Genomic DNA, 25,505 nt, shown 5'->3' on the forward strand with positions numbered 1-25,505 from the left:
TATATAAGGCAAAAGTAAAAGTAAAATTAATAAGATGATCACCTGTTCTGTTTAATATAGGTAATTTACCACATCTAAACAGACCTGTTGGGGTTGGGGACACTTCATAGATAAATTGGAAGATAAATATTCCAAAATATAAAGCAGCAAAAGTAGCTTCAAACTCAAAACCTACATTTTTTTAGATGACTAACCGCACCTCCAACCCCCACCTCCTATTCAAAAGTGTGTCTCTCAGGGCAGCAGACCTGTCCAGACATTAATTTAATATGGATGGATGGTGTCACTCATGCTGAGAAATGACAGAAAATCTCAGCGTAGTTTCCTTTATTTTTTACTTTGGTGAAGATTAATCAGAAGATTTGCCTCTGTTGGCTCCTGAAGCATCATCAGTTATCCCCAGCTGCTGCTTCAGTAGGGATTGTTCTTGGTGTGCTCCATGATGGCCATGAGTGCCAGCCATGTCTCCTGAGCGGTGGGGATGATCTGATCAGCAGGCAGGAGGAAACCATAGCTGCCAGTATCTCTCAGCTCAAAGGTGTAGGAGTACTTGATGCCCTGGTCATAGGTCCAGTCAGTAGTGATTCCACTGGCTTGGTCTGAGGGTTGTGAGAGACAGTTTGTTGAATACTGAGACCTTTTCTGCTACAACAGTTGATAAGCCATTGCTCTGATCTAGCCAAGCTTGTTTTTAGCACACTCTTAGACCAGGAGTGAACCAGAAGCAGTTCTTTTATGCAGCATAGGATTATATTTTTCTACTTACAGATGGTGTCATAGGTGCTGCCGTATGTGTAGCTAGTGCCATGCAGACTCTTCAAGTCAATGATGGCCTTCTTTGCAAGGTCATCCTGTGAAAATGCAAGTAGGAAGGGTTTTCAAGAACCTGAAGGACTTGAGATAGGTGTAATCTATGAAGAACAAACTCACCAGTTCTACGTGGTCTTTGCAAGGAGTGCTGGTGTCACCGTACGGGTAAAGCAACATCTGAGAGTAGCTGTGAATGGACAGAAAGGCCTTGAGGTTGCCATGTGACTTAACAAAGTCCACAATGGACTTGACCTCAGACTCAGAGTTAACATAAGGTCCACGGTAGGTCTCAGAGCAAGGGTTACTACTGGAGCCACCACCTGGGTAAACAATCAAAGCAGTTAGCCTTGATCTCCTCCATCATTATCCCACCATTCGTTCAGGTTATGCAATGTATCTTCTGGACAAAGAGTGAAGTTATTGAGAACTGTACCTCCAAAGCCAGTACCCCAGTTTCTGTTGGGGTCAACCCCAACACAGTCAGAGCCAGGATTGGGCTTCCTAGTCTTGCGCCACATGCGGTTCTAAGCATAAGACATCTGAATGTTAGTCATCATCAAATCCACCACAAATACTTAGAGTTGCATAGATCATGCATCCCATGTGTGTGTTTTTTAAAGAGTCCACATCCTCAGGGGTATAAAGCTAGAGGGGTATGAAGCCCCCCCAGCATTAGCTGTGGAGCAATGGAACTGTGTTCTCTGGGATGATGGATGGTTGGTGCTCCATCCAGTACTTTCAGGATGAGTTGGGGAGTTGGGGATAAGGTGGGGTGGTGATCATCTAACATCCTGATCTAACTAACACTCTTTTTGCTGAATGCAATAAATCAAATCCTCACAGCAATGCTCCTCTGAAATCTAGTAGAAGGCCTTCCTCCCTGGACAGTAAAGACAGTTACTCCAACAAAAGGATAAACCCTTTTAATACCCTTAATTCTAGAAGACACAATGAATAAGCAAGTGTCCCAATACTTTCGTCTACATAGTGTATGTGAATAATCTATGTTCTGATTGCCTGCCCACATTCAGAAAGCAGCCAGGGTCAAAACACTCAGTCAAAACTAAGTTCAGTGTGAATGGGCGGGGCTAAACTGCTGTAGGCTGACTAGGTGGATATACAGCATGTAACTGTGCTGTTTTTTGTAACATCATAAAAACACTGAATTTAAAACAGGCTGTTTTTACCTTAGTGTGCTAAAGTGTCTTAGGGCTCACCGTTTTGTGAGTGTAGTCATATCCATCAGGGTTGGTGGAAATCTCCAGGAAGATGTCAAATTTGTCAAGGATGGCGGTGAGAGCAGAGTCGCGCCCATAGTCGGTTGCAATCTAGAAAAGAAATCAGATGCTCTAGTTAGTGTGTATTTAAGGCTTTCTTAAGATATTAGAAAGTGGATGAAACTGTGGAAATGAACCTTTTTGGCGAACCAGGTTCCACTAGCCTGGGTGATCCACTCTCTTGAGTGGATGCCAGTATCGATCCAAATACCAGGGTGATTATCACCAGTGCTAAACTATTGAAGAAAGCAAACAAACACACAAACAAACAACCAATAAAGATGCATTTTGTGCCTCTCAATGCTTTCTAACACATTAATGGTATTCATGTGCTACACCTCTATCCACATCTTCTTAGTCATATTACAGTAGCTTACAATGATGCATCATTAGAACTGTATTGGTGACTGAGATTTACCTTCAGAACATTCAGGGGACGGCCCTCATAACTCTGGCCAATCACGATTTTGCTAACCAGTTTAGGGTTCTCCTGAACCAGCATGTCAATGAAACTGTAGATCTGAAGTTCAAAGCAATGATGGTCAGGCATTGGAAATCAGCTATGTGTATGCCAGTGCACCACACACACTACAATGTGGTACATTCGACCACAATTACTATCCTACTGACCTCGTCCAGGGTGTGGTAGTTGGTGTAGTCATAGTCATTGGTGCTCCTGGGCAGAAAACCACAAGACCTCATCATCTCCCGCTGTTCCATATCCAGTAGATCCTGGATTTAAAGTGATGGTTAAAGAACAGCGAAGAGCCTTGTTTACTAATAAGTTGAACATGTAAAATTAGTCTCATTGGCTGATGGAGATCTTCTATTTCCATAATCTACGTAACATAATCCCACCTGAAGATCCTCGATCATGATATCGTAGTAGATCTCGTTGTAGGCCAGGAAAGACCTGACAGGCTGCAGACTTTGAAATGGAACACGGACATCTACAGGCAGATCCTCATGAATGGGCTCCATCCAGAAGTCCAGCTGAACATGTAAGAGGATTATATGCACATTCAACTCACATATACAGTCCTTGTTGTGCTTCTATCATTTCCAATTATCAGTAAAAAAAAAAAAATGACTGGTGTAAAATTTCACCTGAAGATGCTCCAGCTCGGACAGTTCCTTCAGGAGCTTGATCTGCACCTCATTTATAGCGGTGATCCGTAGGACCTGGTGACTGTCCAAAAAAACAGTCAGTTCTACCGGTCATGGGAAACAGGAGTAGCTGAATGAATGCTAATAACTAATAATTAGGGGTAGTTAGGAGGTCTGTATCATCATCATCATTATCCATATCTTCATTTACTGTGTTATCATCTTTTTACTGTCGATTTCAGCTTCTTGAGCCTATTATCATGCTGAAGCTAAATGGCAAAAATGAGAAAACCTACCCCTCGAAGGTCTCCTTGCCGAAAACAGCCACAAACACAGTTGCTAAAACCAACAGCGCTCTCATGTTGCCGGAGTGGAGGACTTCAGTGTGACTCTAGACCTTTATATTTCAGCTTTGTGATTCTGACCTTGGGCCACAGGTACCAAACTGCCCTTCTGCTGTATTTCCCACAGCCTGTGTCTATAAAAGATCTAAAACTGGAATGAGCCAGAGGGGAACGCATTTCTTTTTTCTGATATTCTGTAAGTGGGCTCCACTATTTCGTCAGAAATGATTTCCCTTGCTCTTGGAGAAATACGATTCATGGTGTCTAACAGATTAGATACAGATAACAGAAGCTTTTCGGCATAAAGAAGTCAAATATCTGCATAGAATTCGAGAAAAGAAGCAATGTCTAAAGTCGAAGAGTAATGAACTGCTGTGAATTTATATGGAGGACATGGACACAGGAGACAGGTGTTTACTTTGGGAGTCTTAATTAAACTGTGCTAAACTAACTACCTGTGTAGAGGACGTACTTCAACCTAGATACAATTGTGGTTGGACGTTTACATACACTCATCATGGATATCAATGCCATGGCGATATTGGGCTTTCAATATCAGGGTAAGAATTATAATTCAAAGTCACAAAAATATACATACTTCACACCTAAGATTTGGTTAAATGTCCCTTAGGAAGTTGTACCTTGACCAGATGCATTTGGTATTCATCAACAAGTTACAGGTAGAATTCTGACCAGATATTTGGCCACCTTTCTCTGCAAAATTGGTAGAATTCAATGAAAAGTTCTGGTTTCCTGGCACAACCTGACTTGTAAGCACAGTCCACATATTTTTGATAGGGTGGAGGTCTCCTGTTGGACCACCTAATTGTTTTCAAGTTGTGGGCAACGGGGGCCAGAGTCCCGCACAGTTCGCTGATCTCCCTGCTCTGCCAGACCTGCTAAACCTGGCAGGTAACAGGTGAGTTGGACCAGGTGAGATTGAGCAGAAAAAGGTGATTGTGATTCTGAGATAAGATTCTGATCTCATCATGGCTGAAAGCTCTTCTGAAATGAATTGTCTCTGATAACGAATGTAAATAACCTCTGAGCTCCATTTTAAAGGACTTGATCATGGTTGTTACTAACCTGAACACCTTTAACTAAATAACCACATATGTGGCCTACAGCAGCTTAGCCTACCTAATTTTACACTGCAGTGGTAAGGATAACTACTAGCTAACTAATAGCTACTGCAGTAGGTGGAAATGATTCAATGTTGTTAAATGTTTATTCTGACATCTTTGAATATTTTAAGCTGTCCTTTTCTTTAAAAACAGATAACAGATTACACATTCAGCACATTCAGAGACAACCTCTTCTGTAGTTTCTATTGGCGGATGCCGCTGTTTAGAAATTCATGCAGAGATAAGGCTGGGAAACACACCCAGTGTTCAAAGCACCTGTAGCTGACCTTGCCTGAGTCATGGCTGGGTGGTGTTCAAAGTTCAAACAAGGACTTTAACCTATATTCATGCTTCTTACGGTAGACTAGCTCATGCACACATATTTCTGTTTTATATCTGAAATAATTTAAAGATTAGATCTTTACAAAAGTCTCTTATTTGTCATCGTTGGGCATACTGTCATGTTTCATATACCTATTTTGTCATAATGCCTTGTATTTATTGTTGAGAGAGTGCATTTTGCTGCCGATCTCTAGTTTTCACTATCAGGCCTAACTTTGTGCTATGCTGTACACGTTAAATGGAACGGAGCTTCAACAATGCTGAAAATGAGGTTACATTTAGAGGCATAACTACTTTGAGGGGCCAGTAGAAATCTTCTTCTATAGATACTGACATAATTGTACACCCATGACTCACAGAAATATACAATTACGTAACAACATTCCTCACCAGTTAGCATCTGTCAGCACTACACAGACCACCCTGACATCAGTTCACCCCATCTGACTCATAATGCAGCCTGTCCATGCTAATTGCTTTCAAATGGGACCTTCGCAACCTGCCACATGATATATTTATTATTCATTTAAAATATATTCAGATGTATTTGTATCACTATATGTATATGTGTGTGTATATATATATATATATATACACACACACAATCACCCTTTTTTTTCTGACCTGTGTCAGACAAGTATGGCCTAAAATTACTAGTAAGGTCCAAATACGTAGTCTAGCATGAAACCTTAGGTTAGCATTAGATGCTAATGAGTAGACTGGCATGCCTTGAGAGCATCAACTATATGGCCCAAACTACACACAACGTAGTAGTTCCCCATTATGCTGCCACAACAGATCTGACCATTCGAGGCATGGACTCCACAATACCTCTGAAGGTATCCTTTGGTATCAGGCTACCCACGCAATGGTTAGCAGCAGATCCTTGTCCAAGTCCTGTAAGTTGTGAAGTGGTGCCTCCATTGATCGCATCAATGGACCTAAGGTGCCCATGACCGTGTCACCAGCTCACAGGTTGTCCTTTCTTGGAGCACTTTTGGTAGGCACTGACCACTGCATACCAGGAACATCCCACAAGACCTGCCTGATGTTTTGGAGATGTTCTGACCCAGTGTGGCTATTGTCAAAGTTTCTCAAACCCTTATGCTTGCACAATGTCCTGCTTTTAACACATCACCTTCAGGAACTGACTGTTCACCTGCTGACTAATATGTAGATCTCAACCCTTAACAGGCACCTGTCACTGGTACTGGTGCTAGTGTAATGGCTGATGAGTGTGTACTTATATAGAGACACACTGAGAGAGAGAGACACAGACGGAGAGTGAGAGAGAGGGAGAGAGAGAGAGAGACACAGACGGAGAGTGAGTAATGGGACTCTGCACTGTGACACTCACCACGCCCTGCTGACTAAGCCACAGCTTCCTTTGTCTGATAATGACGGAAGTGTGTAACGAGGTGCCACAGGCTACATGTAGTGTACTGAGTGTGTGTACACAGGAAAAGCAAGTAGAAACATCATACATCTGCTCTGTATAGCTAAGAAATCTCATTAAGAACAATATTACACTTTATTTACTAATTTAATTATTTACTTAAATGGTCTTATAATCCAGCCTTTTGACATACTGATTGAAATGGCCAGACTTTTGACAGTTTCACTAGATAAAGTGGCTTAAACATGTACAAAAAAGTGGAAATACTCTCATAATCCTCTTATGACAATCTTAAACGTTCACTATTAGATGATTTCACTCGACAGTGTATACTTCTCTGCTGTGTCTCCACGTCTCTGGTCATTATTACCTGCAAAACATCTGCAGAGAAAAAAGATCACCACCCTCCGCAGCATCCCAGTCCAGCTGCACATGTAACCATTCATTTTCTATACACGCTACAGTGTCAGTGCAGGAGGACCTTTCCTTGGCTCTGATTGGTCGTCTGAATCCCGTGGTCGTGCGCTATTGGTCGAGAGCTGCACGTTGGAAGACTGAGGAAGAGTGAACAATGAGCTGAAAGTGAAGAGGAGGGCGCGGTGAGGAGTTCAGCTCAGCGGCCACGAAACCACAGCCTCCCGTTACCGGACAGCCATAAGACCAGGATTACAAACAGCGAATCCAGCTGATTTGACCGGCTTCGAGGAAAAAAACACAATGGAAATCGAAAAGGAGGTGAAAAAGGTGAGTTCTGCCCGCTTGCTTCGTGAGGGTCCGGTAGAGTTCCCTCTAGTTAAGGTGATTGACTGGTCCGTGTGAGGAGACGCCCAGAAAGGTAGAGAGCCAGTTAGTGAGGAAGTTCTCCATGATAGTAGCTAAAAGGGGCAGAGGTTAGACCTGAAGGAAGCTAGATCTAGGAGCTAAAACTCACTCTCACTTTCGCTTTGTGCAGAAAACAGGCTGACAGGACTACATTTAACATTTATCATCCAGGTTTATTTATTATCACTCAACAGCTGTTAGCTACTACCTATAGTTTCGATGTCAGCCTCAGAAATCATGTATTTTAGCTACCTAGCTACTAATTCCAGCTGTCCAGGGTCCGAGATGACGTGGATGGGAGGAAGTGGGGGTCCTAGATGGTGGGGGACATTTTGGTCATGGACTTGGATGTTACATTAAGAAACTAGCATTATTTTATGTCATAGTTTAGAAGCCCTATCCAACAGTCTCCAGCCTCCAGACATCTAATCCCAGCTGGGGTAATCTCCATAGAGAAGCACTGCTAATAGAATGCGATGCTCTGGGCCCTGGAGGGTCAAGCCTAAGGTCACCATGACCGACAGCTAGAATATGTATAAAGCCTTAGTATAGTATTGTGCTGCGGAGCACTGGAACTGAACCGTGAGCACCAGAGCGAAGTCATCCAACGCCGGTACCTGACCTGGCTAATGCTCCTAGGACTAATGCAATCAAATCTGCACAGCAGTGTTCCAACATATACAGCAGAGACAGACATACATAAGAGACTTTTGGGTGTGTAGAGTGTTGTGTCATCCATCTGCAGTTACGTGATTAGGCCTCAGCCACATGAAAGGTCTACGGCAGGGCTTCTGTGGATTCTATGGACGTATTTGGTTCCACTAGGATCAATAACAGGGTATCCTTTGTGTCCTCAGACATTAGCCATCCATCATTTTGGCTGTGGGTCAAAAGTCTGAAGGGTCTGACTACTCATTGAATGCTTTTCATTCATCGACCAGTCCTTCAATCTGCATCGGACCTCGTTGATGAGAACTTCAAGACTTCAAGAATTCTGACCTTCAGGACTGCGAAAATGAATCATCTTAAATCCATTTATTGATATAAATGAATTAATCCTAAACCTAGTAGATATTTTATTTGCCAACATACACTCACAGAGCACTTTATTGGCTACACTCCGCTAATACTTTGCTGGGCCTTAATTTGCTCCTAAAACATGGGAGTTCTTCCATGGCATGGATTCCACTAGATGTTCACAAGATCCTTGTCCATCACACAAAGCTGCTCTGTTGGATTCTGACTAAGTGACTGGGAAGCTCACTGAAGAACACTAAACTCATGGTCATGAAACCAGTTTGAGATGACTTTTTCTTTGGTAGCCGTTAGAAGATGGGCATGCTGTGGCCATGAAGGGATGCACATGGTCAGGAACAATACTCAAATAGGCTGTGGCATTCAAACAATGGTTGATTGGTGTTTAGGAGCACCAAACATGTCAATAGAACATTCTCCATAACGTTACACCACCTCCACCAGCCTGGACTGTTGACCAAAGGCAAGTTGGGTCCATGGATTCAAGCTGTTGGTGCCATATTCTGACCTTACCATCTGTTTAATTCAGCAGAAAATGATCTCCTCATTAGACCAGGCTCCATTTCTTCAGTTTTGGTTAGCCTGTGTCCTCTGCAGCCTACCTACCTCAAGAATCGGCATGTTATGCATTCTGATTCTGTTGTGCTGACCACAATTTATTTATTCCTCCACTCTGTGTAAATCTAGAGACTGCTGGGCTGAAAATCCCAGGAGATCAGCGGTTGTAGAAATACTCAAACCAGCCCATCTGGCAGCAACAATCATGCCACTCTCGAAATCTTTGAGATCATATTTTCCACCATTATGATGTGAACAATACATGAAGCTGCTGACCCGAATCTGATTCATTTGATGTATTTGATTTAATCAATTGCACTGCTGCCATACGATTGGCTGATTAGTTCATAGCATGAATGAGTAGGAGAATCGAGGTCCTGATAAAGTGCTCAATGAGTATCTCACATTTTTTCCAAGACTACACTACTGTTTCTTAACTTTCTAAAACGATCTGAGATTTGGAATGCCATATTTGCCCAAAGAATTTGGGGCTTGGCCTGCTCCTGTATTTCGCTTGAATTAACTCCCTGCCTCATTGAGTTGTTTTCCAAATTACTAGAAAAATGGAACCGTCCCAGTGTGTGGATTTATAGCAGTTGACACTAGTTTTATAGTCTAGTAAGTTTTATTTACCACATAATATACCAGACTCCTTCAGTTTCCCATATGAGCAAGTTCCACTGGACTGAACATCAGCTTACTGTAGGCTGCATGCTGTTCTGAGTGTGCATTTGTGGAGTCTGCTGTGGTCACTTCAGCTTGGACAGGGAAAAAGGAAAGGCTCATATGTCTGAAGATGTGAGGAGAACCATTCACAAACATTTACTTAATTTATGAAACACTGATTAATGTCCTTGGACCTTTATGCACAGTCTGTAACACTGCCTTCGAGGACACTGTAGCTTAGATAAGACACTGAAGGTGTGACAGACTCTTAAAGTGCACTTATAGAGCTACAGCGATGAACTGTCTGCGTGGGTGAGTGCTAGCAGATATTTAAATCAGAATGTGCAACATTTATAGGGCCATGGGTCTGATTTGGGCCCCCCACTACACTTTAACCAGTCATTAGGTAGAGTAGTGTTTATAGACACATGCCGTATAAAGGCCTGCAGCATATAGACCAGGGGTGCGAGGCGAGTGTTTTGTGACTCTGTGTCTGATGACTTTGCAAAAGGGAAGCATGATATAGATTGTTGGTGATTTGTTATCGCAATTTCTTTCCTTGCAGGACTGATATTGCGTGAGGCTTCTGCATGCAAACGAGCCTTCTAAAAATTCACAGTATTTGTTGCTGTGTACTGTGTGCATGCTAACCAGTCGTAGATCCAGATGAATGTTGCCAACAAAGCTTAATTATTCTGTTTTTTCGCAATAAATTAGCAATGTAATCGACATACAAGAATTCATTCCTACTTTCCCCCTTCCATATCTGGTCCAGCATTTTCTGCTGATCTCAGACTCTCAGATACCTGATGCCACCACCACATGCCATACTCTTTTGCTTTAGCAAGGTCTTGTAAAGTTCTTGTAAAGTAAATTTAGTCTCAATTTCCCACGTTTTATATATATATATATATATATATATATATATATATATATATATATATATATATATATTTATGTATCTGCAGACGTGCATTAAAATATTGGGCATCAACATCACCTCAGAGTTCCAGTATTCGTACATTCCTCCTTTTTTCCTTCCCATATATACTCTGCTGATCTTGGCCCAACACTGGCCCAATACCTGGTGCCACCTCTACATGCCATACTTCAGCAAGGTCTGGTTCTTGTAAATGGTGAATTACACACCCCTGATGGGTTATGGGATTAGTGTGATTATTAGTTATGAGGTTAGTAGAACCTATAAACACTAGTTAGAATGTCATGGTTCTAAAACCCAGCTAGGCCTCATGTAACGAAGAAGATAATGCAAGTGGAAATGCTATTCTAATAAAAGGGTTATTTCTCTGTAATTATATAAATGTCTATGTATCAACAGACATGTGCATTAAAAATACTGGGCAGCAGCATCAGCTCAGAATTCCTGAGCTAATGGGGAAATGTTTTCCTTCCCATATCCTCCTGAATTTTCTGCTGAGCCCAACACGATACCTGGTGCCACCTTTATATGTCATACTTCCCTGCTCAGTAAGGTCTGTTTTTTTGTAAATGGTGAATTACACACTCCTGGCAGGTTATGGAATTAGTGTAAATATTACTGATGAGGTTAGTAGAACCTATAAACACTAGTTAGAGGGTTGTGGTCCTAAAAGCCCAGACGGGCCTCACATGGCTAAAGTTAATTCCCTTAGGAGGAGGGGTCAGTCCGTTATTTTAGCCCCTCTATGAGCTGATGAAGTGAAGAAAAGACTTAAGCTCTGAAAACAGGAGAAGACTGTTTAGTGCCCCCAGGCTTTTCCCCACACCCTCAAATACTTAGCCTTATATAGCCATCCCCAGGCTGGAGCTGTTTGGTGTGCGAGAGAAGAGCGATAATGTGAGAAGATTTTGGCAGGGCTCTGCTCTGTGCTGACAGCAGAAGTGAAAATCACTGAAATATTTTGCAGCCTGTTCATAAAGCATGCAAATAAACTTCTGTTTTTTGTGTCTGAGATGCAGCTAAAGGCCGACACAGAGACGGTGTGATTATAAAAAAAAAAAAAACTGTAAATATGAATCCTCTCTTAAACACACTCTGCTCTTCATAAACAGATTGGTCGACTCCCAGTGAGGTTTGCTCTACTTTCACAATCAGACCGGGCCCCAGCAAAATGCTGCTCTTAAGGGATTTAAGGCTAGTAAGAAGCCTTTAAAACTGGATTTGTGCTTAATACTGAGATGTTGTTGTGCTGTGTTGGCAGATGACCCTGGGCCATGAGATAGGAGCCGGCGCAGCGTGCCTGAAATGCAAGGACAAGTGTGAGGGCTTTGAGCTCCACTTCTGGAGGTTTGTATAGTGCTTCAAACTTGCACCACCACCAGCATCAGAATTTTTATCATTGTGTGCAATCAAAGGGCAAAGTGCTTCCTATTCATTGACCGCCCCCATCAGTGACTGATATCATCACTGTCACTAAAAGAGTTTTTTTTTTTTAACATTGGAAACCATATCAAGCATAAATAAAATCTGACCTACAAAGAATATGGTACGTGTAAAAAATATGGTTTATATTTTATGACACAATTAGCAAGGTCTGGTTTATATAAATGTTTATTAAGAATATTTAAGTTAATTTCCTGTAAAGGATTTATTTACATATATTTACATATATTTTAGATTTTAAGGGTCTTAAATTTTCATGTCTTTTTATGTTATTTATTTTCCTTTTTTTTACAAATACATTTGACTTGACTAAAAATCAACAAAACATAATTTGACTAGAGATAATATTTGCATATTACTGTACAATAAGGTAAACCTTTTCCCTGTTCCTATAAAGTTGCTCCGGTGGTAAGAATCTTCTGTTCTGTGCAGAGGGTTTGTGCTCCTGTATTCTTCAGTTGTCTTTATTTGGGCAAAATCCCGAAAGGGAAGACCCTGTCAGGCCGTGCTCAGTGGGAGTGTTCTTGCCATGAGTTCCACTTGGCTAGTTTTCTTGAAGGACACTCTACAGGTGCCAGGGTGCCAGCTGTGCCCCTTTTCTGTCACCGCGGTAGCCCCACACTTAGCCCTAGACATTCGCAGTGGGAGGAGTCTGGGAAGCAGACACCCATTGTGTTTGGAAGGGGATCTAGTGAACTGGCTGGGGCAGGACCATAGAATGGCTGAAGCAATTTATCGCTGAGAATTCGAACAGCACTATAAAATGCCATTCACTGAACCAATGGTCCAAACAGAGCAACAGTGCGGTTCCAATGGGTTCCACAGAGTCGTAGGAAACCATTTCACATTTGTCTTTTTTCCAGAGCTGCAGGGTGACTTTGCGTCTATTATTGAATTTTGTAAAACCTCAGACACCATTAGCTTTGTTAGCCTGTTCTCTCACACTGCCCAGTTGTGCATTCTCTGTTTTCCTGCCAGTCGGAAAGCGGTTATTTGAGACGTGGAATTCTGAACTTTTAGCCTTGCATATTTTAAGGAGCCCCCAAACACACAGTCAGTATTAAGATAAATGATCCATGTTTAAGAGCAGCCAGGCTCTTATGCTAGCGCTCTTAGTAGGCCGATAGCCTACATTTTTAGGGCCACTTTCTCTTCTTTTGTTTACTCTACTAAAATGTGGAAGGTAGGTGTAGTTTTTTTTTTTTTTTTTTTTTTTTTAGCCCAAACTGTCCTCCTTAACCCCTTAACCAGGAGATATACACTAAAACAAGATCATTGGCAAAAAAAAAACCTAATTAACCTCTTAAACTCTAGGTTAATGATGCAGTAATTATTTCGAATGCAAAAACTATTATAAATGAGTTAATGTAAGGTTAGTTTAACATATTTGGTGGAGTCCCACAGGGGTCTGTTTTAAAGGCTACAGAACGGATTAAATGTAGTTCAAGCTAATGTAGGTCTGAGCGTGTGGATCTGAGGCACAACCAGTTATCTACACAATATTGGTCCCCGAATGTTTAACAGAGACAATAATTATTCAAAAAACAGGGGTAATGTGTTGATAATATCTCCAGAACTAGATTGCTTTATCTGATTTTCATGAACTTTAACATGCTAATACCAGACATGGTTAGGTAGTGAAGTATGAAGTAGTTCATCAAGTTTGATGTACATCACTCAATAACTGGCACTATAAAGTCTTCATCACTGCTTATCCAAAAAGCTGAAATCCTTACTACTGCATCTTTAAGGTACCTTTTAAACAGTTTAGCACTTGCCACTCCTTATAATATACAGTGAATGGACTGGGCTAGACTGCTGTAGGCTGAATGGGCAAATATATGTAAATATGTGTAATGTTGACATTGCAAAACCAGTGAATTCTGTGTGTGTGGTTATTTTATTTATTTTTTTTGGACTAGTAGTTGGCAAATTTTGAAACTTGTTTACATACATTAAACTGAATTTTAGTGGGGAAAACTTGGTTTTCCATGTTACGGCCCCTTTAAACTAACCAAAGTGCAAAAAATATGCACCATGATGCAGCTGATGGCAGCTTTGTGTGCCTGTTTTTGTGCAAATTTACATAACAAATTATGTAAGCCTGCAAAATTCAGTGTCTGACAAAGTGCAGGGGACTATTTCAGAGAGCCCCTCTGAACCAAGTCAAATGAAAGGGGCCTGAATTTTACCAGCAGTTTGTCACGATATGTATGTGTGTGTGTATATGTATGTGTGTGTGTATATGTATGTGTGTGTGTATGTGTATGTGTGTGGAGTTGTGAAACATACTGTACCTTACTTTCCAACTTCTATCCCCCTGTTTGCTGTTCATTCATGCTATTACATGCCCAACAGGCCAAGCCGCTGATGTAATGTACAAAGGAAATCTCTCAGTCAGGTTTCACAGAATTTCACTTTGGCGTGACGTGGAAGTTTTAGAACTTGTTCTGTTTAATTAGGTCGGGAACTCTTCACCTCCTTCAGCATGATCTCTACTGTGACTACTGTTCAAAAGTTTTAGAACACCCCAAGCCCAGATGACAAAATTAGAGAAGTAGGCTTGCCTGTGCCATGCAGCACTGCCAGTGCACTACAAAAAAATTGGGGTGTTCTAAAACTTTTGACCAGTAGTGTATAAAGTGATCCACTTTAATCCATGATCGTTTTACCTCAACAGAAAGATCTGTCGGAACTGTAAGTGCGGGATAGAGGACCATGATGTGCAGTTGCAGACTGAGGAGAACCAGAAGGTGGGCCGGCTGTTCGAAGACACCAAGTACACAGGGCTCATCGCCAAGCTGAAGAAGGATGGGGTGCCTTACAGAGGCAATCAGATTACCATATCTATTGCTGCCCCAGCTACTGGCACTGCGGTGTCCATCCCAGCAGCTGCTTCTGCAGCTACAGTTTACCCTACCATCACTCCCACCCCCGCTGCCCCTTCTGCTCCCGCTGCCCCTTCTGCAACTTCTGCCCCCATCCGTGGTGCACCCTCTGGCCCTGCTGCAACTTCTGCCTCAATCCATGGTGCACCTTCTGGCCCTGCTGCACCTTCCGCAACTTCTGCCCCTACTCGTGGTGGAGTCTCTGGTCCTGCTGGATCTTCTGCAACTTCTACTCCCAACCGTGGTGCAGCCTCTGGCCCCCCTGCCCCCTCTACAACCACCTCCGGACATCCCTCTGCTGCCTCTGTGGCTGCCACTGTGACGCCCACTGCGTTTCCGGCCAAAACGAATGTGGTCAAAGCCATCACCTACGAGTGGGCACCTCCAGGGGTTAACCAGAGTTTGGTAAGTGTCTCAGCTAAAGGCTATCAGGGTTAATTTTATGGTTTGTGCAGATTGACTGGAAATTGTGTCTGAAAAACATCTGTCTGTTTCACTCCAGCTACAATAATATTTCTTAGTCCTGGACCAGTTGTTCCCACCTTCTTCACACCAATACAACCAGTTCTTTAGGCCTGTATGGTTTAGGCTGAAGTTCTGTAACAACTGCTGTATGCTGCGTTTTCACAGTTCTGACATGCACATTTATATTCACAAGCGTAACAAGAGGCAAATCCAGTTACGTGTCGAAGATCTGATGTCTTCACAGCTTCTTTTGCATTAAATTTGTGCAACTTTAATGTCTGATCCCACATCGTATAGATACCAGACAAGTGGGACCAGGCAAAGGAGAATGGTCAGGTTGGAACTGTTGGCGTATTCTGAATAATGATACGGTATTTGTCCAAATAGTTTGTGGACACCCCTTCTAATGAATGCATTAAGCTATTGTAAGTTGCACCCATTGCTGACACAGATGTGTAAATGCACACACACACACACACACACACACACACACACACACACAGGCTGGTTTAGTCCTTGTAGAGAAGGGCTGCCAGTAGAATATGAAAGGACTCTCTGGAGCAGATAAACATAAAGATAAACAACACTGGAGCAGATAAACACTATTGGCAATATGCCTAATGCCAGGTGTGGGTTAGAGGCAGGGATGGTGCTAGAGACTCCAACAATTCTACCCAATTAATACATGTTTAAGGGCCCCTGATAATCATGATAACTTCCACCCCATGCGGCTCTTCTGGCTAAAGGGGTATAAAGGCCCCCAGCACCGAACTGTGGAGCAGTGGAACTGTTTTCTCTGGAGTGATGGTTGGTGCTCCATCCAATACTTTTGGGATAAATTAAGAAGTTGGGGATGAGGTGGGGAGGTAAACATCCTAACCTTACTGATGCTCTTGAGGCTGAATGCAATCAAATCCTCACAGCAATGCTCCAAAATCTAGAAGAAAGCCAACAAAAGCAGTATAAGCTTAGTTTTTCTTTAAAATGAAAAGGCTATTTTTAATATCCTTGTGTTTGGAAGAAATAATGAATGAGCAGTGTCCCTATACTTTTGTCCTTAGAGTGTAGGGACAAAAGCATAACCCATTCACATTGCATCATTCACTACGAGCCTATCAATTTAAAATGCACAGGATAATATGTTCAATAGACTACTAATTAATACTAATTTATTGGGTATGAATTAATATAAGAAATAAAACAAACCAGACCAGAATGAGAGCAGGTCATCTCTCATCTGAGAAATTAGTTTCCTCCTTACCTCAGAATCAAGAGCAAGGAGGAAAAATCACTCCTCCTAAGCATACTGTATATCAGCTCTGTGCATTTTATTGTAAAATACTGTACTTTTATAATGTTGAATGTTCGCTCTCCCTAATGAGACTTGTTCTTTCTGCAGGCTCTGCGTTACATGGAGCTACTCCCCCCAGAGCGAAGGCCCGTCGCAGGCACTCAGGGGGCAGACTACCGTAAGAAACAGATGGCCAAGCAGCTTCCAGAGCATGACCAGGACCCGTCCCTGTGCCACGAGCTCACGCCAGCCGAGGTCAAACAGATGGAGCAGTACGTCCGCAAGTACAAGGACGAGGCTCTGGGTATGGGAGACCTGACTTTGCCGGAGGAGATGTGCACCCCCTCCGGACCTGCTGGAGCAATGGGCCCTTATGGTCTGGGTGCTGGAGCTGCTGGAGACAAGGCTGCTGTAGGCAAGGCTGGTGCGCCAGCAGCGCCAGGAGCTATAAGCAGTGGTCCTGCTGGCAGTTTTGTAAGTTCCTCACCAATGAACTACAGGAACCTCATTCATTTTCCATTAGAATCATGTATAGACTGGCAATACCTCTTTCTCACCACTAGATGGAGCCATTGAATAGGCTATACTAGATCACAAAGTGCTCCTGCATTCCTTTTGCTCTCCATTCCCACAGAGGTCCAGATAAACAGTGTGAGTGTGGTCCAGAATGAGTCAGCCCCTCTGTGGCCCATAACTGGAATGAACATTATAAGTCCTTCAGATTATCTTAAATTGCTGCTTAAAACTCCATATTGAGTCTTCATCATTTGTGCTCTGGCTTCCTCTCTGATTGCACATGCCAGGTGAATGAGGCAGCTTGGGAACTTAATTTTCCTGCAGCCTGAACTTTGTTATGGTTTAGTTATTCTCAGCCAAGCCAATCCAGGCTTGAGTTCTCATTGCTTGTTAACCATTAGCAAGTGAAAAAGTTATACTTCAGTTAGTTTAGCATGTGTTGTGTTGAGCTTTATGCCAACTAGACGCAATATGCATCACAGATAAGATTTTCTCAGATGACCTGGACATTAGGAGAGCATGCTTTTACACGATTTGTGGAATACCTATTATCATATTGTCGATTCCATGTGTAATTATCCTAGAAGGACCAGGAATGTTCATCTGAGATCAGTACTGCCTTTTCACATCCCTTTAAACCAGGCGTGGGCAACGAGGGCCAGAGTCTAGTGCAGTTTTCTGATTTCTTTTTCTAGCACACTTACTAAATCTGACCGGTGAGCCAGATGTGCTTGAGCAGGAGAAGCACACAAAACTGTACCAAAATCCAGCCCTCCAGGACCGCAATTGCCCACCCCTGCTTTAAACACTGAGGAGCTGATGCTTTTGGCACCTGCTAGGAAATGTTGGATTTGAGCTGTTGGGTCTTGCTTCTGCAGGCATGCCACCACTGCCAGAAGGTCATGCAGCAGGGTGATCCAGCGGTGTACGCAGAGCGTGCGGGGTACGACAAGCTGTGGCACCCGGCCTGCTTCGTCTGCTGCACCTGCAAGGAGCTGCTGGTGGACATGATCTATTTCTGGAAGAAGGGCCAGCTGTACTGCGGCCGTCACTACGGTGACAGCGAGAAGCCCCGTTGTGGAGGCTGTGACGAGGTGAGAAGGATGAGTGTGCGTTTGTAAATGTTGGGGAGTGTAATTTACTTTCTCTCCACTGCAGTAAATACAAATCACTTTGAGCGCCCCCTCATGGGCAGCTGTTTACGTGCATTTGTTGACAAGCTGATAGATACAGAACCTGAGGGATCTGAGGGTGAAGATGCATGTGGACTGAGGTGGTAGAGTAAAATTACAGGGTTTTACACCAGTATGACTTGAGTTACGCAGTGTTACTGAGTTCTGGAGAGAGTCCTCGACTACAGTTTCATAGTGCAGTAGCAGTGTTTCACCCTGGAGTGGCAATGACGGAGATGCTGTTCTCCCTATTCTTAACATGGTTCTTAAAAAATGACATTGAAAGGTAAAATTGTTACATAATGTTATGTTACAACAAGATTTCGATCTCAAATATTTAAATTTCTTGATTTTTATTTGTGTTAAATTATTATTTTATTATATTATTTATTTATAATAAAATTTATTTATTATTATATTATTTATAGACTTGTGTACTTAAAATACACTGAATGTCACTAGAACAATAACAATTCTGTAATATAGACAATAAAAACTTTAAAATACAGATTTTATTGACTTCTGACCTGATTTAGTCAAAGTGTGTATGTATCTGTGTGTTTTTCAGCTCATCTTCAGTAACGAGTACACTCAGGCTGAGGGCCAGAACTGGCATCTGAAGCACTTCTGCTGTTTTGACTGTGACTGTGTCCTGGCCGGAGAAACCTACGTCATGGAGAACGACAAACCTGTCTGCAAACCCTGCTACATGAAGAACCACGCTGTGGTAAACACAACATACATACACACACACTCTCTCTCTCATTCTCTCTTCCTCCTCTCTTCTGCTCTTACATTCATTATATAGTGTTTAGTCCTGCCTGATCCTGCCTGTTTTAACTCTTCAGTATTTTACACCACTTTCTGCCACAATGTAAGATTTGACTAACGTTCACTTCGTGAAAAGAGTCATTTCACTGTCAAATAGTCCTGTCAGGGCTCGAGGGCTTTATCTGCCTGTGATCAGGGGAAAATAAATATTCACATCATCTCCTACTTTTGGGAAGCAAACATTTACATGCACATCAACATAAACATCAACAAATGGCTGGGGGAATCCAGTAGGCTGTAGTTTCTACTGGATCTTACTGGAGCTTACTGAAATCCACTTTAAGGCTCTGCAAACTACAGAAATCATTAGCAAGTACTCTAATACGTTTGTACTGCATGTGCATGCATTACTCACTGTCACTGCCAGATAGCAGCCCGTTACTGCTGAAGGGTTCTCAGCACAGATCATGCTGCCAGCAGGCAGAGCCTGTGTTGAGCTGTGATGTTGTCTCTGGAGCAGGTGATGGGGATTAAAGCAGAGCCAGTAACGTGATAATAATAACACTTCAATGAGGAAGGGGAATGTGGCTGTGTGATATTGGCCTATCTCATTAGACTGGTGTGTTTATCTAGGGCTTAAAGAGAGACTTTTTTCCCCTCAGAGGCCCCCCAAAGTATTTTTTGCCCTGGTAACAGGTTATATAGTACAAAGCAAGCTGACACACAGGTAACGGAAGATGTGATACCACCAATGAGAGAAAACGGTTACCAGGTTGCAACTAATTAAAAAAAGCTACATGAATGAATGGGGTGCAACCTTTCTTGTCACAACAATACAAATACAGTACACCCGACCAACCTCAAGGGGTACCATAGCAACCACATAGCAACACTGGAGCACCCATTTGCAACTAGTGACTCCCTAGAAACCACCTAGGATACCATAGCAACACTCTAGCAACCACCTGAGACACAATAGAATCCTCTAGGAAACCATAGCAACACTCTAGCAACCACCTGAGACCCCATAGGACCTTCTAAGATACCTTAGCGACACTAGCAACCACCTGAGACACCATAGAAATCACCTAGCAAATATCTGAGTTTCATGTAGCAGCAGCCTAGCAACTGCCTGGGGGTGGGAACTACATAAACTGCGCAACCATTTTGTTTTCTTCAGGAAATGCATTATTAATATTTTTATTTAAAATTATAAAAATATATATTAATATTTGTGTGTGTGTGTGTGTGTGTGTGTCCACAGCACTGCACAGCGTGTCAGAAGCCGATTGAGCCAGAGGCCCAGCGCGTGTCCTACGGGGAACACCACTGGCACGCCGAGCCTGAGTGCTTCCTGTGCTCCGGCTGCTCCAAGTGCCTGATGGGTCAGCGCTTCATGGCCCTGCAGGGGAAACTGCTCTGCTCAGTCGAGTGCAAAAAGAAGGTCCTGGCTTCTTAGATGGCCTTCACTTACAGTAACTCCAGTCCACAGTTTGGTCATTTTCTGGTGCTAAAACCTAGTTCCACTCCTTAATTATTACCAAGTTTAGTAGGTGGCTTTGAGCAGGAAAGTCCCCAAACTGTGCTGGACTACAAAACTGAACTAGCCTTTATCAGGTTCTTTTAAACCACTAGCTCTGCTTCAGAATACAGAGTATTCAGATATTGTGTACTTTTCTACATTCTGAGCTGATTCTGGTTTCTCCTTTTTTAGCTTTAGAGTTCGTAAGATGTTTTTTATAAGGACCTTGTTTTTCTCACCAGCTCATGAGCAATGCAGTAGAAGTAAACTAACCAAAGAAGCAGCATCATTCTTGGAAGTAATGGACCAAGCCCTGCCTGTACACTCTTTACTCAGTATATGCCATTAGGACAGGTTGGTCGCTTTGTCCTGCAGTGCTGTAGCCCAGTCCAGTATTATCAGCCATGCGTTTTCAGCTCGTCTCCAAGTGTTCTATTTCTGTCAGTCCCACTTACTTTCAAGTGCCATTATTGTTTCTATTACACCACTGGACTCGCACTTTATTTGGGGTTTTCACTTCTTTCACTTCTTAATCTAATAAATAATTTGTAATGTAATAAATAATTTGTAATCTAATAAATAATTTGCAATTAAAGGATAATGATGTGTATGGTTATCTGATGTTCCTTTAATGTATGTATTATAGTCACAATATACAGCCACATTGTCGTACCGCTGGCCTCTGCAGTGTAGTGCTGCAAATATTGCTAATATTGCTAATCAATATATAATATTGATAATATCATATGCAAATTACCTGCATTTTGGGGATCATTTTGGTGATACACTATGTCCAGATGTTTGTGGACACCCCTTCTAATGAATACACTTAGCTACTTCAAGTTACTTCAACCCATTGCTGCAACAGATGTGCACATGCGCGCGCGCACACACACTCACACACACATAGTTTGTCTGGTTTCTGTAGAGGAGTACTGCCACTTCAAGCATGTGGACTGAGGCGGTAGGGTAGTATTTTAATATTTTACACGTTACACAGTTTTCGCGAGCGTTGTCCTGCCCGCTTCTCCAGAGTTACATAGTGCAGTTAGCAGCGTGCCGAGCCTGAAGTAGCAACCACAGCGATGCTGTTCTCCCTGTTACATGTCAGAGAAGCATCACAATGATTTTAAAGCTGTTAGTTTAAGGCAAGAATTCGACATGATGTTGCTTCAAGTAGCAAAATACACCCTGGCATTATTACAGCATGATATATTGGGCATATCCTACAGCTCCTGCTTGTATTCGGATAGCTGTATGTGCAGCCTCTTAGTCTCTGGGCTGGAGTAGCGCTGTAGGTGATCCCTCAGTTATTCCACCACTGAGAAATATGCGGCCTGTCTGCCGCTCATGGAAAAAGACAGGCGCATTTTGTGTTGTTTTCACGCAACTGTGGAAACCTGCACAATTCAAGGAAGCCCGGTCCTCACAAGCTCCTATTGTGTTTTAATGGTACCCAGCTTTAGTGTGTGACGCCATTTCCTGACACCTTTACCTCTACGCACTACACTGAGAGGCTCGCACCAGCACAGGCCTCCTTAGTTCCCTCCTTGCTAGGGCGGAGTTTTCCAGAAGGGAATTCTTTCCCTCGATGTCATCCTCACACCAATTTGCATAGTGCTTTCCTGCCATGGATGAAGTGTGTGCGTGTGTGTGTACTCACACAGGCACAAGAGCACGCACTCAACCTGAAACTGCCTCTCCTTTTCAGCTCTGAGATGATCTGCTGCAGATTTGCCTGTGGTCTTCTCAGGCGACGAGAGCCAGGCGCAAAGCGCTTCTGGCGTTTAGTGAAGCAGTAGTGCTGCAAAAAAGACCTGCCCAGCCCCGTACACACACAGAAACGAAGCTGGGACACACTCCAGCCCCGGAGAAAAGTGCTCCCACCATTGGCAACCGGGACAGCAAAGACTTTCCTGGCACTGTTCGCCTTCACATCATTGTTCCACTCTTTTCGCGAGAGAGATATGACATTCTAATGTGTGGCAGTCACACAAGCCCTGAAGTGTATATAGATAGATATCAATAAAACTCTGAGCTTATATTAGTAATGTGACTTATATGATATTACTGTAGTGAAATAAGCATATCACAGAGTTTATGGACCCCACAACTCTAACAACTCTGCCAAAATACTTAATTGATAAATTTTTCAGGACCCCTGTCAGTCACAGGCCCTTAGAATTGTCCCCAACCCCCACACAGTGCCCCTTAAAGGTCCAGTCCAGCAGTTTATACAACAAATCTGATGTGCATTTACCTCCCATTATAGCATAAGCGCTCATTAACCTATAGGGGGGAAAAAACGGGTTCCTCAAGGAGCACATCTTTACACTAGATGGTTCTTCTCAACACTCTTAAAAGTGAAGGTGCTTCAAATGGCTCTTTGAGTATTGCCGCAGAAGAGCCACTTTTGGTTGCATAAAGAAGAACCTTTACATCGCTAATTTAAGGAGTGAAATGATCCAACAGGCCGATCACCCAATGACAGTAATTACCCCCACTGAAATGAAAAACTTGCACAATCACAAGCAGCTATAAGTGCAATCAACATTCCTAATAACTGAATGCCAGCCTTTCATATTGTGGTGGAGCAATTTGAGCCCAAACGAGTCTTTACAGAACTTCTTTCATTCAGGCATGCTTGTAGGCTTTCGACTGATAAACTGCTTGTTTGAGGCCCTGCCACTGAATCTTCACTGGGATCCAGTCAGGACCTTCTCTAGGTCACTTAAAAAATAATAATGAGTTATATATAGTAATTTTTGCTTTTTTGCAATCCTTTGCTAGATTAGGTTTCAGCTTCACCTCATGATGTTTCTGATACAGGACAGAAGTCAAGCTTTAATAATAGCAAGTTGTTCAGGTCCAGAGGAAAATGATAGTAATTTGATGACAGGAGTCAGAAGAAGAGATTTTGTCAGTAATGTGTTTACATGTATTTTGTTAATCAGATAATGAAAAAACTATAAATAATTAAATAGATGGAAATAAAATTCAAATTAAAAAACAAGATATTTAAAATATTTAAAATATTTTGGAGGAAAAAAACAAAACAATGACTGGACTATTCCGTGCACATAGAGACTATTTCCCACCCTGCTTTACCCCCTCATCAGTATTTGACCCATAACTAAGTGACCCCTGAGCACGAGCTGAAACAAAGACGGGAAGGTAAACGGCAAGTTTGTAACTCCTCCCGTTTCTGTCACACACTTTTCCTTTATTAAACACTGGCATGAACATGGAAAAGGGAAAGCATCAGAATGGCAGCATTGTTACTGAAACGCAGGCCTAGCTTCTGCTGAGCGAGCCCCGAGCCTTCGTCTGGAACTTCAAACAGGCTGATCCTGAAGGCTGTTTACAAGTGCATAAAAGCTCCCCTTAAGTTCTCCCAGCTGTGTTCACTCCATGTGCTGTGGTCAAGCCAACAGTCTAACCTCTCACCAGGCCCACTCCTCAGCCCCTTTTGTCGTTAGGACTGAGGGAAACGGGCCTGGTGCTGTAATGGAAATAGTGTTTCTTCATTCAGGCTTTACGATGCAATGGATTTATGGATTTGTCATGAAAGAAGAATGAAGAAAGCGGATTCCTGCTGTTTTACTTAATCGTACAGGTTTAAACGCGTGTCATCGTTGCTTTAATGATCTTTAGCATCTGCTGGAGATGAAACCTGAAACCCGTTCTGCACTCTACGTTCTCTACGTTCTGGACACCTGCCTTACCTTTCTATTTGGCCAAGGTGTTCTGCAACGTCTCTGTAGGGGGCGCTCTCGCATACTCATAAGCAACGTCCTGCAAGTGAACTTCACATTTGCCCAGTTTTGCTTGGCAGATAATGTTCAGTGTATAACACTCAGGGTTTTCTCTAAGGGGGTAAAGGCAAAATGCGAGGCTGGGGTGATTACTACCACTACCACTACTTATAATAATAATAATAATAATAATAATAATAATAATAATAACAGAATTTTATTTCTAATATGTTATCAAGAATGGTTTCAAAATCACTGGTTTATGGTCATAACCAGTACCATCACTGGTTACTGTCATCATAGATACTATAATGTTTGGCATCATGGCAGTTTATTACTCTTTATAATGTGTCATAATAAGTCATACTATATACCACTATATGACAAATATCATGATCATGTTAATGGCCTGGTTATGTTAATGTTATGCACCATGATATGCTTATGGCATGGTTATGTCATTGTTATGGATCATGACAGGTTTATAGCATGGTTATATATATCAAGGTTATGCATTGTGACATATTTATGACATGGTTATGTCATTGTTATGGATCATGACATGGTTATGGCATGGTTATGCCATTGTTATGGATTATGGCATGGTTATGTCATTGTTATGGATCATGACATGTTTATGGCATGGTTGTCAATGTTATGGATCATGACATGGTTATGGCATGGTTATGCCATTGTTATGGATCATGACATGCTAATGGCATGGTTATGCCATTGTTATGGATCATGACATGTTTATGGCATGGTTGTCAATATTATGGATCATGACATGGTTATGGCATGGTTATGCCCTTGTTATGGATAATGACATGTTTATGGCATGGTTGTCAATGTTATGGATCATGACATGGTTATGGCATGGTTATGCCAGTGTTATGGATCATAACATGCTTATGGCATGGTTATGCCAGTGTTATGGATCGTGACATGTTTATGGCATGGTTATGCCAGTGTTATGGATCATGACATGTTTATGGCATGGTTGTCAATGTTATGGATCATGACATGGTTATGGCATGGTTATGCCCTTGTTATGGATAATGACATGTTTATGGCATGGTTGTCAATGTTATGGATCATGACATGGTTATGGCATGGTTATGTCATTGTTATGGATCATAACATGCTTATGGCATGGTTATGCCAGTGTTATGGATCGTGACATGTTTATGGCATGGTTATGCCAGTGTTATGGATCATGACATGCTAATGGCATGGTTATGTCATTGTTATGGATCATGAC

General features: G+C 42.3%; 2 protein-coding genes across 3 annotated transcripts; one reads left to right on the forward strand and one right to left on the reverse strand.

Annotated features, from left to right (window-relative positions):
* Window positions 1-312: 312 nt before the first annotated feature.
* LOC140540617 (carboxypeptidase A1-like) lies at window positions 313-3,567 on the reverse strand. Its single transcript, XM_072662983.1, has 11 exons — window positions 3,491-3,567; window positions 3,195-3,276; window positions 2,946-3,080; window positions 2,718-2,819; window positions 2,506-2,607; window positions 2,225-2,323; window positions 2,028-2,138; window positions 1,244-1,334; window positions 931-1,130; window positions 767-851; window positions 313-599 (listed from the first exon to the last, which is right to left on the reverse strand). Exons 1-11 carry the CDS (start codon window positions 3,553-3,555, stop codon window positions 412-414), a joined length of 1,260 nt encoding a protein of 419 aa, XP_072519084.1. The 5' UTR covers window positions 3,556-3,567; the 3' UTR covers window positions 313-411.
* A 3,397-nt stretch (window positions 3,568-6,964) lies between these two features.
* On the forward strand, window positions 6,965-21,090 carry tes (testis derived transcript (3 LIM domains)). Of its 2 annotated transcripts, XM_072663205.1 has the most exons (8): window positions 6,965-7,144; window positions 8,080-8,720; window positions 11,683-11,768; window positions 14,545-15,157; window positions 16,617-16,982; window positions 17,903-18,118; window positions 18,765-18,923; window positions 20,232-21,090. In XM_072663205.1, the coding sequence occupies exons 3-8, from the start codon at window positions 11,683-11,685 to the stop codon at window positions 20,424-20,426; spliced, it is 1,635 nt and encodes a 544-aa protein (XP_072519306.1). In that variant the 5' UTR covers window positions 6,965-7,144; window positions 8,080-8,720; the 3' UTR covers window positions 20,427-21,090. The 2 variants fall into 2 exon arrangements, with proteins under 2 accessions (XP_072519306.1, XP_072519305.1); XM_072663204.1 differs by lacking the exon at window positions 8,080-8,720.
* Window positions 21,091-25,505: the final 4,415 nt, after the last annotated feature.

Source organism: Salminus brasiliensis, chromosome 19 (genome assembly GCF_030463535.1).
Source record: "Salminus brasiliensis chromosome 19, fSalBra1.hap2, whole genome shotgun sequence".
Taxonomy (NCBI): Eukaryota; Metazoa; Chordata; class Actinopteri; order Characiformes; family Bryconidae; genus Salminus; species Salminus brasiliensis.